Source organism: Pterocles gutturalis, unplaced genomic scaffold (genome assembly GCF_000699245.1).
Source record: "Pterocles gutturalis isolate BGI_N339 unplaced genomic scaffold, ASM69924v1 scaffold14449, whole genome shotgun sequence".
NCBI classification, from domain to species: Eukaryota; Metazoa; Chordata; class Aves; order Pterocliformes; family Pteroclidae; genus Pterocles; species Pterocles gutturalis.
Genome location: NW_010135954.1, coordinates 101,067 through 116,094, shown reverse-complemented (window position 1 = coordinate 116,094; position 15,028 = coordinate 101,067). Strand labels below are relative to the sequence as shown.

Genomic DNA, 15,028 nt, shown 5'->3' with positions numbered 1-15,028 from the left:
GCCCAATGTTGTTATTTTAATTAGGACATTGCTTATTTTCTTTTTATTGACATCCATCATGTTCTCAAATAGAGGACATTTTCATCTACTGCTGCAAATAATATTTAACTACATCTATTTGCTTAGGGTTTTTTTATGCTTTCTGCATTTCTAACCTTATTTCAAAGTGCACACAAGAATTCCCTGCAAGTCTGCTGCAAACAGATTTCTTTATATTTTTCCTGTACTCAAATTTTTAAAGGCTGTTATGATCTCCCCCATTTTGGGGCTGTCATTTTGGATAAACCACCTGCAAAGACCAGTAATGTCACTCGGGGTGAATCAGTCTGTAGGGGCAGTGCCAGGCTGAATGACTTCACCCTCACTCAAGATTCTAGCTAACTGTAGTTTCCTTGATGCTTGCCCCCTTGATTGATGTGAGGAAAGAGCTGTGCACTTTTTTCTTTAACTCAATACGTGGTATTACCAAAAGTCCATTTATCATCACTGACCAGTGAGATTCGCAATGTTCAACAACTCGAACAATTTTTCTGTGAAACTCCTTCTGTTGGCTAGGATTTGTTGGGTATTTGTTTAGAAACACTAATCATTTTCTTGCCGAGAGCAGAGAGTACAACCTGCTTTCCGTAGAACAATTACTTACAATGCAGATGATCTAGAAAATATTTTCCATAATTTTTACATATAACACTGTGCCAGCACCAAACCCTCCAATTCAACAATGTTCACATGAAACTGGGATGCCAACTTCCCAGAAAACTCATCGTTATGCCAGTCATCATTCATTAAAAATAAATCAATATATACTGAGGCACATGTCTTCTACTAGTCATTTCTTTACTAAATCATGATGTCAGAGCAAATCAAAGCTATCTGAAACTCAACTACAAGAAAACCTTGGAGACTTCAGAGATCTGTTTTGTTCCTGCTTTAGTCCTTGGGATGTGTTCCCCCAAACCAGCTGGGAGCAGAACAGCATGTGGTGTAGCTATAGTGTGTGGGTGTGGTAAATTCCCATCCTCCCAAATAATGCTGTATTACCTCTTCCTCCCACAGAAACACGATTATTGAACTGACTGAGGAGACAGAAGGTAGAAAAAGCCTCTCGTACTTTCCTTCTTCACAGGGAGCAGGAAGCAGGACCACTCACAGAAGTGATGTAGAGATTGCTGCCCTGCAGCTTCCACATGTATGTGTTGGACAGGGGAAGGACTTTACTAGATTCTTACCAAGCATAGCCCCCAAATGTACTTCAGAAAGGTTTGTGAAATCTTTCTTGGCTCAGAGATTTATGCTGGTTTCTTAAAGAAATCTGATTCTCTTGTCCTCTGAGGTCCTCCCTCATCTTTTCCTGCCCCAACAAAACAGAGATAGCAAAGTACAAAAACCCCATTAGCGCCTCATTGAGGGAAACCCCACTGACCTCACAGGGAAGAGATACTTTGCTTCTTCCTGCACCACTGGTAAAGATTATATCAATTCAGATAACAATAGAGTTCATGTGTCTTGTGTATTGCAAAAGCTTTCAGTGGCATGCTTAATAAAATTATATTTCTATAAAACATAGGCCTTGACTATAATTAAACTGAGCCATCCATAAAGATACCAGTAGATAATTTAGTTACAAAGAGCTATGTTTTGAAGCAAGTAGGGATTTGTTTTCGGTAGGGAAGGCAACCTATTGATTTAGATATGTTCTGCTAAAAATATGAGTTTACTGCTGTTTGTTCTTTGTGAATGGGGTTGTTTGAATACCTTTTATGTTTTATTCGAGCCTCCAATAATTCTCAAAGGCTTTCATTTTAAAATGTTTAGCAATTCAATGAAGTACAAATTCACACGGTTACTTAGTTTCTTTCAAAAATATTTTCTCTGTGAAAGCTACCTTGCCTTCCTGTGGCTCAGGGTATTACAGTTCTTATTTTGTGAGGGGAAAACTGAGTCTATGTGCAAGCTTCAAATAATTGGTTTTCTTTGGGTGACAATCTAGGCTTTCATTACAAAGCCCAGATTTTTCAGAGTACTGAAGCACAGCTGGTGTTCTTTGAATGGGGGAAGTTGATGTTTCAAATTCTTGGAACCTTCAGAAGGTTTTGAGGTTGATCATGCGCTTTTTTCATGGTAAAGTGGATTAGTCAGACGAATGCTACTAATGAGAAAGCAAGCTTGTCACCTCTCCAAGTGTGGTGTGACCTACACGGTAACGATCAGACGCTAACTGACGACAGTTTCCTAGTTTTTATGCATACACATAGCCACAAACATCATATTATATATGTGCTAGGGAAGACATCATATTGAAACATGTACATTTTTTTCTGAGAAGCGACAGAAGAAAAGCATATCCCCATACTTCCTTGGAGACAGACCAGTGCAGAAGAATTCACAGAGATCAATACTCTTCTTATCAAAAAGGAAATTCCAAAGCTTCTGGTTTTGCATGGATAATAAATTGCCCAACAGCAGCCCAACAGCTTTATCTAAGATCTGTTCTTCCACAAGGCTCAGTTTTGACACAATTTAAGATGTAATGCTTGTAATAGGTAAACACAAACAAATTCCGCTTTGTAAATAAAAGATAATGCTTTGAGTTTTGATTAACACTGAATGGCAAAATAACTCCTCAAGAACAGATGTCTGCCCAGACAGATGGACAACTGTGCTGTGTCACAGGATGAACTTGTGAGTGGTCCTCAGGGTCAGTCAGAAGCTCCATTTCAAGAACCAGTCAGAAAACTCTATGTATTGATAATTACAGTGGGCTCATCTATGATGGAAATGAACTCTAGTCCTGAGCTAAGCATAAAGCTAAATACTAAGACCTTAAAGATTTAAATCGGGACTAATGCCAATTAAGATTTGAGCAGTCAGGTACTGAGAGTTAAGCTTATTGACAGCAAACTTTCTACAATGGTTGCCTCTCTCTAGCATACTCTGCCCTCCCACAAGCTTCCATTTTCCTTCTTTCACACAGACCCAGTTTGCAGAATTGTTCTTTATCTCTTTGATGTTCTTTCCATATTTTTGGAACTATTTCTGACATCTGCCACTCTAAATAATTATTCTTGGGCTGATATTTGCCTCTGAGTTTACCTTGAGGTGCTGGTGGAAAATTCCATAAGAAAGCCAATTTCATTACCAGTGACAGAACAGCTTAAGTAATATAGATAAAACATAAGTCATCATAAGGCATGATGAAAAGAGTGATACTGATATTGTAATGGTGGGTGTTAGACAAGCAATCCGGTATCTCTCTAAAATTAACTCATTAACTGTCATGCTATATTCTGAGACAGATACTTGGAAAACAACATCTATAAATATTAGCTTCTGCAGCAAAATTCCTAGTAGGGCTTGAACTTCACTCTCCCTCGCTTTTCCCTGCCTATTATTTTTACCACGAGACAGTCAGGTACTGGCAAAACATATGAAAAAGTGCTCAGTAGGCTTGGACTTGGAAGAAAGAGCCTGCTGAAGTTCATGAGCTTGTAATCGCTAGTGTAATGCTTTTCATTCTGGGGTTCATTCTGCATCCTAAAACATACTACACTGAAGATACAGAATAATGGAAAAAAGTGACTCTTATACAGAGGGGCATGCACTGAATGATGTGACCATTATTTGCTTGGTCCTGTAACTTGAAGTTACAGTATTCCCTTTTTCCAAAGTAATGTACCTGGCCTCAATTCAAGAAATAAGAAAAAAATCCAGAGCAACAGTAATAAAAAGTCCAATTTTTTCCCAAAGAAAGCCTCAATAAGTGATGATCTAAATGAATGAAGCTTGATAAATATGATAAGAAAAACCAGAAACCCACTGTCAAGCATTTAACCTGGTTTCAGCTGTGACAGAATTAACTTTATTCATAGTAGATAGTGTGAGGCTGTGTTTGGATTTGTGCTGAGAAGAAGGCTGATCACTCACTGGTGTTTATAGCTGTTGCCAGGACAGTCAAGGACTTTTCAGCTCCTCTGCTGTGCCAGTGTCTGCAGGGGCAGGAGAAGCTGGGAGGGAGCACAGCCCTAGTTACTAGACTAGGATTCGACCTTAGGTTTAGGATTGAGGCCCAAATTGGCCAATATTATATTCCAGATCATACATGTCATGCCCAGAAATTATTTCACATTTCAAAGGAGCTTTGCTTTCCTGATTTTATTAATTTATCATTGAACCAATAGACTTTTCGTTAGTGCAAGAGCAAGGAAAGCTTTCTTTTCTATATAATAGGGGACTGTAAAAAATACTTTACTTTTTCCTAAGAAGTTTGCTCAACTACTTGAAGAAATCGTACACACGTACATGTCAGAAGAATTGATTTCAGACAATTCAGAAGTTGCTGAAAATTTTTCACTTGCAAATTAAGTAATGAATGTTAATCTCTGAAAAGAAGTGACGATAAAGTAATCATATTTCTGCTATCTACGTTGTCATTTTTCTCAACCATCCAATGGCTGAAAAAGTAATATGTATTACTAGTTTTACTTTCTGCTTTGAAACTTCATTCTCTGAGAGCACGTCAATTTTACTGTAGCTTCTGGTCCTGACAAGCTGTTAAAAATAGGCAAAATAGTTTAAAAAATTAGTTTAATTTTCAGTCAAAATTAAGATAACTCATACCGAAAGCAATGGATGGCACACAGAAAAATAGAAAGGTTCCCATGATGAAGGGTTGGGGTGAGAAGTCATGTTACACGTTGATGTTCAGCCAAGTAGTACACAATGTCTGATTCCCAACTTTCTCTTTTTTTTAAACAGTTTGATGCAGACAGAGATGAAGAAGAAGTGTTCTTTGACATAAGTTCGGCAGTTGACAATAAACTATTTGCAAACAAAGAGGCTGCAGCGGGTGAGTTAATATAAGATTTAAAGAACCACATTTTTTATACTGCTTTTGACACTGCTGGGATTCCTTTTAATATTCCTCAAGTCTAGATGTAAGTGCTTCAGCAAAGTCTTGACTGACCTCAAACATTTGCACAACCAAGACCAAAAAAATCTCTTTACACTCAGAAACTTCATACAGCTCACCTAATATCTTGTTTATCTACAAGCTCACCTTAAAATACTGTAAATAGTCCACTAAACAACTACATCATTAATACAAAAACTTTAGAAGTTGATTGATTCCTGTTGTCAGCCATCTTGTTTCAGTTCCAGATGATACCTCAGTGTTCACCCGAAAACCAGTCCTATGAGATTAATAATCATCCTTCCTACCTAATAATATATACTAATTCTGAAACTGTGTGTGAATGTAATTCAGGAGTTTGGGGGGGTTATTTATTTATATATTTATTATTTGTGCTTACTGAGTCTTGAATGTTTTCAAAGAAAAAGACTTTGAGGGACAAAGGACTGCAAAAGAATTGAAGCTAAAGTTCAAAGCACTGAAAATCCATAACATCTATCAGAAATATTGAGGGGAACGGGAAAATTTTCCTTGGTAACTTCACTAATTTTTCTTTTTACAGATGGCATCCCTGGCTGCTTTCCAAGTAGCCCATGAGGGTTATATAGGTAGATGAGGTCCTAAATGTCTTGTGAAACAGCACACAAAAAGAAAATTCTAGGTGAAAGATTTTCCTGTAAAATTTACTAGCTTTATTAAAGATTAGATGTGTATAGTAGAGAAAATTGTGTATGTGATCTCTCCTCTGTTTAAAGGAAAACTCATCTGCCATAAATTGGCAGACAGGGGAGATTCAGTTATTTGTACTCATGAACAATCATCTAAGGGCTGCCAAGGAAGAAGGAATTGATGAAGCACAATGAAGTTTAGTAGTAGCAATACACCTATTATCTCTTTTTGACAAAGGGGGGAATTACTTTTTTTCTACTAGCAAGACATTTGCAAAGAGCAGTGCTTCAGACAGAAAGATTAGGTCATATTTTGAAGATTTGAAAGGGGGTTCCAAGCTAGCTAGCCTAAAAACCACACCCATAAGGCTATTTTCGATAATGTTAAAAATGAGATACAGGTGAAATACCAAAGGGCAGGGGGGTTGACAACGATAAAACGTGCATTAGCTAAAAAACCCCTATATTTCTAGTGTTCATCTTCGATATAAGATGCACACAAGAATAAAGACTACTAACTTTCTCTGTTAAGTGGCATGCTTACCTCTTTTGTGCTTAGCTTTATTCCTAGAGGCAGGAGATTGATTCCAAACCTAAAATGGCATTGCCACTGTATAGCAATATGATAATTACCTGTGGATTCCCTAATTAAATGAGCGAAGTACTGAATAGCAAGGGGAAAGAAATGTCATAAAAGTTCTAGCTCTGACAAACAGATTGGCAAAAGCTAAACAATTTGCACAAACTGATTGTGATTCTGGATGAGTTCCAGTCAGTTCCTTTGAAGTCTGCTCTACTTAATAAATTCCTCATCAAGGCAATTGGAGAGCTATGAGCTTTATCAGAAGCCATGCCACAATCATCTAATTGGTGCCTAATCTGAGCACCAATAATAGTAAGGAGATTTGAGGTAGGATTTCTAGAGATCCTGTGAGACCAGATATTTAATTTCTAGAATCGCAATCCCAGCATTGCCTTGATCTCACTTTTTGTCTTTTAATCTTTTAGTGATGTTGCAATATATTTTCATTACTGATGGCTAAATAGAAACATATTTCTAATATTTTCATGCCTCCACATCAATCGATTTCATGTTATACCTCTAAAATCCAGTTGTAATCAACTGTGTAACAATTTATGCTGAAAGAAAACTGAATATTTTGATAGATTAAAAAACAGTTTTCTCATTGCTTTCTGCAACATATTAAGAGTGTTGCTAAGAGCAACATCCTGTCATGAAACTCAACAGTGCAAGGTTGCAATAAAATTTGTATTAGAAGCATCTTACTGAGAGCAAAATTAAAATGTAATCATGCTAATACTAATCAATCCTTCAGCAAATTATTTCTGTTATATTCCACTTGAACTTTATCTTCTAAGCATTTGTCTTACCCAAGTGCTTATATGCAGCACATAGTACTTGAGTTATTAGACGGTGCTTCAGAGCATGTTCCATAACAAAATAAAAATGTGTCTTTTTATTGAGCCTAAACATGGTATTTAGAGAAGTAACATGTTTCACAGGATAGTCTTACATTACTTTTTATGACAATCAGTGTTGAACAGTGCGAATACTATGGTTGTTAAAATATGAGTATGGGCATATTTGAGCCAATGAACCATATTGAATAGAATTGCTACCAGGATTTGAAGTAAGTAATGGATTTAAGCAAGGATTGGAAATACATTAGCTGATGTGCAAAACCACAAGTGATCCAAGGAGCAGATGTAATTAACTCACATGATGGGGTGTAGCTACCTTGTAATGGGAAGTTAAATCAACTGCAGATAAATTTAGACAGATCAGTACAATTTAGTTTCATTGTATAAATGAATTTACTGAACTGTGAAAAGTAGTGCTTGACATTCGCATTCATGAAAACTTAGGATGAACACACTTTCAAGAAAATGACACGTATTTCAGAACACTGAAATATTTTATAGGACCAGAGACATTTACAGCCATGATCCCCCTGGGTTCTGGGGTGCATTTCTGTGGTAGGAATCACACACCTGCCTGTAAGAGCCGTACCCTCTCAGCTTTCCATGACCAATCCTGTGCAATTCAGCTTAGAAGCAACAAACAATACCTAAATTCGGCATAAAATTTAAAAGTACAGCCTCACGGTGAAGGAAGTGACTGAGCACAGCCCCCCACCACTCCAGGGGCAGGGGAGTCAGACCTGGGAGGGGTGGCTCCTGTCAGTGCACCCTTGTACAACTTGAGCCACACATTAATTCAACTCATCTCTCAGTGAGGTGTCATTGAATCCTCTTGGGTTCCTAGCAAAACAAATCTTTATGAATGATGCCTCTAGTGTCAAGATACAAAGCCTAGCAAAAAAAGGGAATGCATTCTAGCTGATCTGATGCTTCCTTTTTCAGCAGCCTGCTGCTCCCTGGAGAGCTGATTATTCAGTTAACAGGGGTTTAATAAAAACTTCTAACTGATTTATTTTTTAATTGTGCAGTACCGTACCTAATAAAATACTCTCTGTTTTTTCCCTAAGGAAAACACAGGGCATATGAAAATGACCAGGCTTCCCTTACCTCAACTTTCTGCATGACCTGGAATTGAGGAAGCGTATTATAAATCATAAGAGTACCTTTTCAGATCAGGTGCTTGCAAGATATTTCTCCATGGTGGTAGAGCTTTCATGCATTTTCTTAATGTTTTTAACTGTTGAGTTTCCCGTTTTGAAATTGATACAGTGACTCAGATTGTTTGCAATAGGTTCATATGAGCACACGAAGGCTCTAAGATAACCAAGAACTGAGATTAGCTGGTGGAATGGGGCATTTCTTCGAAAGGAATTTGGACAATTCAGATTGTAAGACTTTCCTCCTAGTCGTAAACAAGTGTTTTTTTTTATAGCCTAGTTCTCAGTGTACCAATTTATCAAAGGAAAAACAATGCAATTTACTCAGAAAAGGCAGTGAAACTTACTTATGAACAGCTTTTTTGTTGGCAGAGTATGAGATGTGCAGCATGCAAACTCATTGAAAGCAGCAAGGCATGTTTGCTTCCAAATGTTTTAACCAATCCTCCTGTTTCCCTTAAGCCAACATTTTGTGTTTCTCCTTTGATAGTGGAACATTGCCACAAATTTTACATAAAATGTAACTGACTGAAACTTGGGCTTAGAAAACCTGAGCTAGGTTTTGAATTATCCACTCTTTCTAACACTCTCCTCTTGGCTTTAGCCTTGTCCCTAGTACCTAGCTTTGCCTACCACCAGGATTACTGACCACCAGTACCTTGCAAAGTGGCTATTATGCTTCCACTGCCATGTATACTAGCAATTGGTTAGGGAGCCTATTGTTCTCCCCTAGAAGACCTGTTCTAGCAAGATTTAGTCCAAACTCAGCAAAATATGCTCCCTCCAACAAAAACCGAGCTGGAGGATAGCAAACAACTCGTGCTTACTCATACTGCACCAGGGATGTCACAAGTACTGTTATGTGTCCCCTCATTACTTTATCTTGTCCTGGGAGCAGCCATTTGCTTCACTTCATTTCTGGTAGGTTTGTCTTTAGACAAAAGAAGTCTGTATATTGTTCAGTGATAGATGGTTATGGGTTTTGTTGGTTTTCATTGAACCAAGAAAGGACACATATTTTAAATTTTCCTGCCCTTCCTTGAATATATTCTAGAAAGGAGTTATGCTTCCCCAAGGAAACTGGTGTCTTAGTTCAAGAAAAAAGGCTTAAGATGCTTGATCATATTAAAATTGTATAACCACTATGGCTTTTATCACTTAAGATACATTATGCATAAGTATTCATTTTCAGCCTGACCTTTACATTTAACTTTGTGGCACCATATTTCATATTACCCTTTCTAGCTAAGGATGCATGCTGCTCTTGGTAGTTAAGTGACAGTTAATCAAATATCAGCATACAAGTGCCTTTAAAAGTGATGGATGTGTCAAGGTAGACCAGTGCTGGTGAGGCCTGAGACTTAATTAAATTGTATTATCAGCAATGACACAATGTTAAGAGTGAGATGTCAGCTGTGTAAAATAAATCAAAAAATTAAGATTCTCTCATCAGTTGTAAATCTGTTTGGTTCCATATATCTTTTACAGACAGGTATTTTTTCAAAAGACCATAAGTGTATATGCCAGAGAACTTGCTGCATATATACACGTGACGTCTAAGATAGAAAGAATATAATCCTTTTCTGTTATTTTTCTACAGCAATCTGATGAAGTATACATGAACATTAGAGGAGAAAATAAAACCCAAACCACCAGCAGATGGTAGACCCAAGTCTTTCCCTGGTATCTCTTACATAGTCCAAAGAGTTGCATCAAAGATGAATTTGGCAGCAATTGTAATATGGATTGCAAATTAAGACACCCTGGAATCATCATCTCTAGCAAACAGTTATGGTTTTAGTCATCGTGACATCCAGTCCCTCTCCCCTGTTCTCTCTCTTAGTGATGTTTAGTTCACCATCTACATAGATTATTACTATGTAAACTTTAAAAGCAAACAAAAGCAGATAATACGTAAATGCACTGGCACAAATTGAACTGCAAAATCTGTTATTGATAGTGCTTGTCACAGAGAGCCACCCATACAAACATCTCTAATGGTGAGAAAACAACTCCAGGTCAGCAACAGGCTTAAAACTGTGTGTCCTCAATGCCAGTGCTTGCAGGAGCATCATACTGGATAGAAACACCTGTAACCTGGGTAGAGATACCTGTAACCCAGCAGAAAAGGAGTTGTTTTCTCTTACTCATCAGTGATCTGACTGGGAACGGGAGGGCACAAAACAAAGCACATCGTACACTTCCCCTGGTGTTACCTGTTGCTCCCCACATGAAGACCGTGAGTGACTGGACTCACCTCTGGCTACTGGCTGGTTACAGTTTTTAAGTCTGTCATTACAGCATTTTTGTTACTCTCATTTTAATAATGCTGTTAAAAATACTCCTGTAGTGACACACCTATTGACATTTTAATGTGTGTTGAATACGTGCAGGATTTGGTTTAGGGCTGCACCATCTGGAGGACACAGGAGACTTTCCTTCCTCATTGCCTTGGAGTGAGATAATCTGAATGAGGTGATAACACCAGAATATGAATATGATGTCCATGCCACACCCCTCCTGGGTTTATATGGAAAGATGATTACTGGTTTAGCCTCCCATTCTGGTTTAGCAAGGACTACCCCCTTTGTGACTTCTTGAAATACCAGTCTCAACTTCTGTTATTCTGCACCTTCCGCAGTTAAGCTGAAGCTAAACTGTAAAGCTTAGCCAGGTCTAGCCTTCTCAGCAACTGAGTTTTGTCATCCCAAGCACAAGAGGCTGCATGACTTCCTGATCCTGCCACAGAAGATGATGGGGAGAAGGGGCAGAACCACACTGTCACCTTGGAAAGGGGTAAGGTAGGATAGGAACGGGGACTGTTGCTGCTGGAAGCGTGCTGCTTTGGTCCCCCATCAGCATCACTCCAGGATCCTTATCTGCTAATCAGCAGTCAGTATTTCCTTTCTCTTTCCTAAACACGGTTTAGGAAACATCATTGTGGCAATTTTACAATTTCAAGTCATGGCACGCAGAACAGCCTGCCCAATAAATTTGCAATCTAGCTGAAACAATTCACCACTTAGTATAACCATTCCTTATTAAGATTTGTGGTAGCTTTTATGGATGCTTTGAAGGCTTTGTTAATGGAATATCATTCACCCGGGTAATCTAGCACATCTTAATGGTTCCTTGGATCACAGGTTTTGCGTACATACAGACAACGAAATCTTATAGTGTTGCATCACATAAAGTGAAAATTTCTAATCCATTTCTGAAATCTAAATTTCTTTCCTGTTTTAGGGCCAAATGAACTTGATTGCAGTCTGATTATGGATTCTGGAGATACTGTTTATACAGAATTCGACTTTGAAGACCAGGTAATTTTATGTATATATGGCCTGTCTCTAGGCATTTTTCTAGTTTATGTACATACTGTTCTATACAACTTGTCTGAACAAGGTGGTGGAACTTTAAGGGTACCTAAGCCAAATGGCCTTTTAAGTGCAATATAAGTAAATTAATGATACACAGTGTTTGCTTTCTGGTTATGAGACAAAAGTGAATACTATTGTGGTATTAAGAGCCCATATGTTCCGTTACTGTACGTTGCTGAGTATCCTCCACAAATTTTAAAATGTTGGCAAATGTGGCAAATAGCACTGTAAGTCTACTGTATATTTAAGAAGAAGGAGTAAAATATTTTTCAAGAGAGAGACATGGAATTACAAGAAGTGTAAAATGTAACTGAAACCAAATCAAACATTCTCCTCTTGAAAAAGAAAAGTGTTTTTAAGAATAAAACAACAGTGAATGCTTGCAGTGTGTCGAAACCAGCCTTTCCCATTCTATCCACATCTAAAACCAATTTTGACAGCATTTTCCTTGTATATATGAAAAAAGAAGGCTAGAGAGAGGAAAAAAAGGTTATATACATTTCTTCCCTCTAATCTTCACTGCAGCACTGGTAGGGCCTCATCTGGAGTACTATGTCCAGTTCTGGGCTCACCGGTACAACATACAGAGCTACTTACGAGAGTCCAGCGAAGGGCCACTAAGATTATTAAGGGACAGAGCCGTGTCTCCTACAAGGAAAGGCTGAGAGAGCTGGGAGTGTCCAGCTTGGAAAAGAGAAGGCTCAGGGGGATCTCATAAATGTGTACAGCAATCTGAAGGGAGGGTGCAAGGAAGATGTAGCCAGTATGGCTATGGGAGAGTATGAACAGTAAGGAAGTTCTACTGTTGGTTCATAATGTCTGAAATGCTGTTCAAATAATAAGCACAAGTTTTATAGGTACAAAATAAAATTAACAAAAAGAAATGTATGAAAATTATACAAATTTTCAAACTATTATGGTTCACTGATGATACATTGCACAGTTCATAAAAGCACTGACTGTAGTTTTGAATGAAGTTGCATGTGGTCCTTACGTGAGACTAAACAAGACTATGATGGGACCTTATTGTCTTTGTCAATAGCAAATATTCTTTCTACCAGATGTGGCGGTTAGCTTTTCTCATTATTTTGCCAGACTACCACATTGCCATTCTGGCAGGAGTGCAATACTGTTATCAAACAGAGAAGGAGAAATTAAGCAAAACCAGTGTCAAATACCTTTAGGTCAAAGAAAGGTATGTAAATATGAAGTGCCTGGTGATGACTCTTTTCAACTGCAAGTTGATATATTTTATATTTATTAGTGACATTTTAAAAAATATAACTATTTCTCTTACTAATAAATATGATTATACCCAGTTCATATGAGATGCCTTGTACAAACATAAAGGAGAAAGCAATTGCAACCAAAAGCCGTTACCATCTAAATGGTGCAAGCAGTATTATATACCAAAGCAAAGGAGTGGAGATTACCATAAAGTCATAATACCAGCTAGCAACCCAGTCTGAAAAACAAAATTAGAAATTACTCTCAGGAAGGAAAGATCAATAACTAAATTCAGGAGTGAAGAACTGCTCACGTTCGAAACTTGAGCTCATTTCGACTGTAGCAGTGATTTAATACTCCAGTGATTTACCACATGCTGTTTACGAATTGCATGAAGCACCAACAACCTTTACTCGGAGAATCTCAAGTGGAAAAGGAACGCGTGTCTGGATACAAATGTGTCATGCAGTGATGTTATTGCATAGGAAATCTGTCATGAGAATGTGGGGGATAAGAAGGCTGGTTTCTAAGCAACCTTACACAGCCGAGCTGCTAAAAATGGATGAATTTTAGCAGAACATCTTGGTAGTCACTGAACAAGAGGAGTTGGAGGTTAGAGCAGTACACAACATGTACTGAAGACAAAGCCACAGCTGGGGATGTGTGTCACTGGGGACAGCCGAAATGGATGTACACAGATACCTTTGCATTTTCTCATTCTTGGAATGAGCCAGGAAAATCTCCTGAACTAAGCCAGCGAAGAAGTATCTGAGTTCTTCAGATGTACACTGTTTCTTGCAGAATAACCTCTCTTACTGGCAGGCAGGAGCAAGGAGAATGAGTGGTGTGGTTCCAACTACCAATGTAGTCATCAGCCCGTCTAGGAGTGTTCCAAAATACAGCAGAGTGCTTCAAGAAACACTTGCTTGTTGTTGAAACAGTGCAAAGCAACACTAATGCAGGCTAAGATCTGGCTTTGCTGGAAGAGTATGCAGGGGATAATGAATTAAAAATAACTCAGAAAGCTTGAGCTTTGTATGGTACATTTTATAAATGAGCATTCATTTAAATTAACTAAATTAAAAGCAAGCTGATTGTTTTCTACCAACTATGGATGAATGCTTCAAGAACTAGAACACTTGTAATCACTAAATCCCTACAGCATTGAAAGGCAGGAAGGAAATACCCACTTTTTAAAAAAACAAAACAAAACATTTTTTTCTCAAAATCACTAATAACTATTTTTCTGTTCTTTCTCAGACCTCTAGCTGTCAGATCCTGTATCACAGAAGGGATAATCTAGAATGACTGCCCAAAATATATTCTTCCAAAAATAAAAATAAAAGCAGACAGTACCTGTCATTGAGAATGCCTTGTTTCACGTGATAGCAATTTCTATAGCTTTTTTCTGGAGTAACAATTACACTACTGATTACTTGATTGAAAAACATATCAGTTTACTGTGCTTTTAAGTTTCAGATATTTTCACCAATATTAAGATATCAGGAATATGTTTTGCGTCACTCATTTTTGGGTGCAACAATATAGCTTCTAATGAAGGAAGACTTGTGCTTTCTAGAACATTCTCAATTTGCAGAACTCGCTGTTGTGACTATTGTCTGGTTTAATAAGGATTGTATTTTGCTGCTGGAATGCTGTCAAGTGTGATACAGGTTTTCACTGCATTCATTTATACTTACCATTCAATTTCTCAACTTTGCCAGAGAGACTGTCAATATAATGCCACTTGTTTCCAGAGATCACAAGTTTCTTTAATTAGAAACCTACCATTTGGCTTATTTCAAGTGCATTCGGGCCAAAAGGAGTATTGAAAAATTGGCATCAGTGAATCCTATCAAAGAGTTCTAGAAGAAAGGAGCACCCAATTATTTTCTTGTGAAAACAAGGCTTTCAAGACAATCTTAGCTAGTTTGAGGAATATTTAGACTAATTAGAGAAAAAGTTATGACATACAATTAGATGACTGTAGAGTGAATACACACCTGATCAAGTGCTTACGGAATTGATAACTTTAAAATTTGTGAAACTTCAGAATCAGGTAAACTTCAGGTAAAAACCTTAAAAATATACTTAGCTGCTTTGAATATTTTGGGGGTGGGAGGGGATATATTTCACATCTACAAAACATGGAAACACATTTTTGTGCCTCAAAGGAAGTTACTGGTTCATAACTGCTGCAATTCCATGTCCTTCCAGTGTCAAATTGCATTTACTTATGCAATTAGG

The 15,028-nt window shown here is 37.8% G+C and overlaps 1 protein-coding gene across 1 annotated transcript in view; it reads left to right on the top strand.

The window, feature by feature from the left end:
- Window positions 1-15,028, top strand: part of AK5 (adenylate kinase 5) — a 90,574-nt gene that overhangs the window by 39,162 nt on the left and 36,384 nt on the right. Inside the window, exons 6-7 of the mRNA XM_010082120.1 lie at window positions 4,756-4,846; window positions 11,421-11,497. Of these exons, the coding sequence (XP_010080422.1) occupies window positions 4,756-4,846; window positions 11,421-11,497 (168 nt within the window). The remainder of the gene's footprint in view (window positions 1-4,755; window positions 4,847-11,420; window positions 11,498-15,028) is intronic.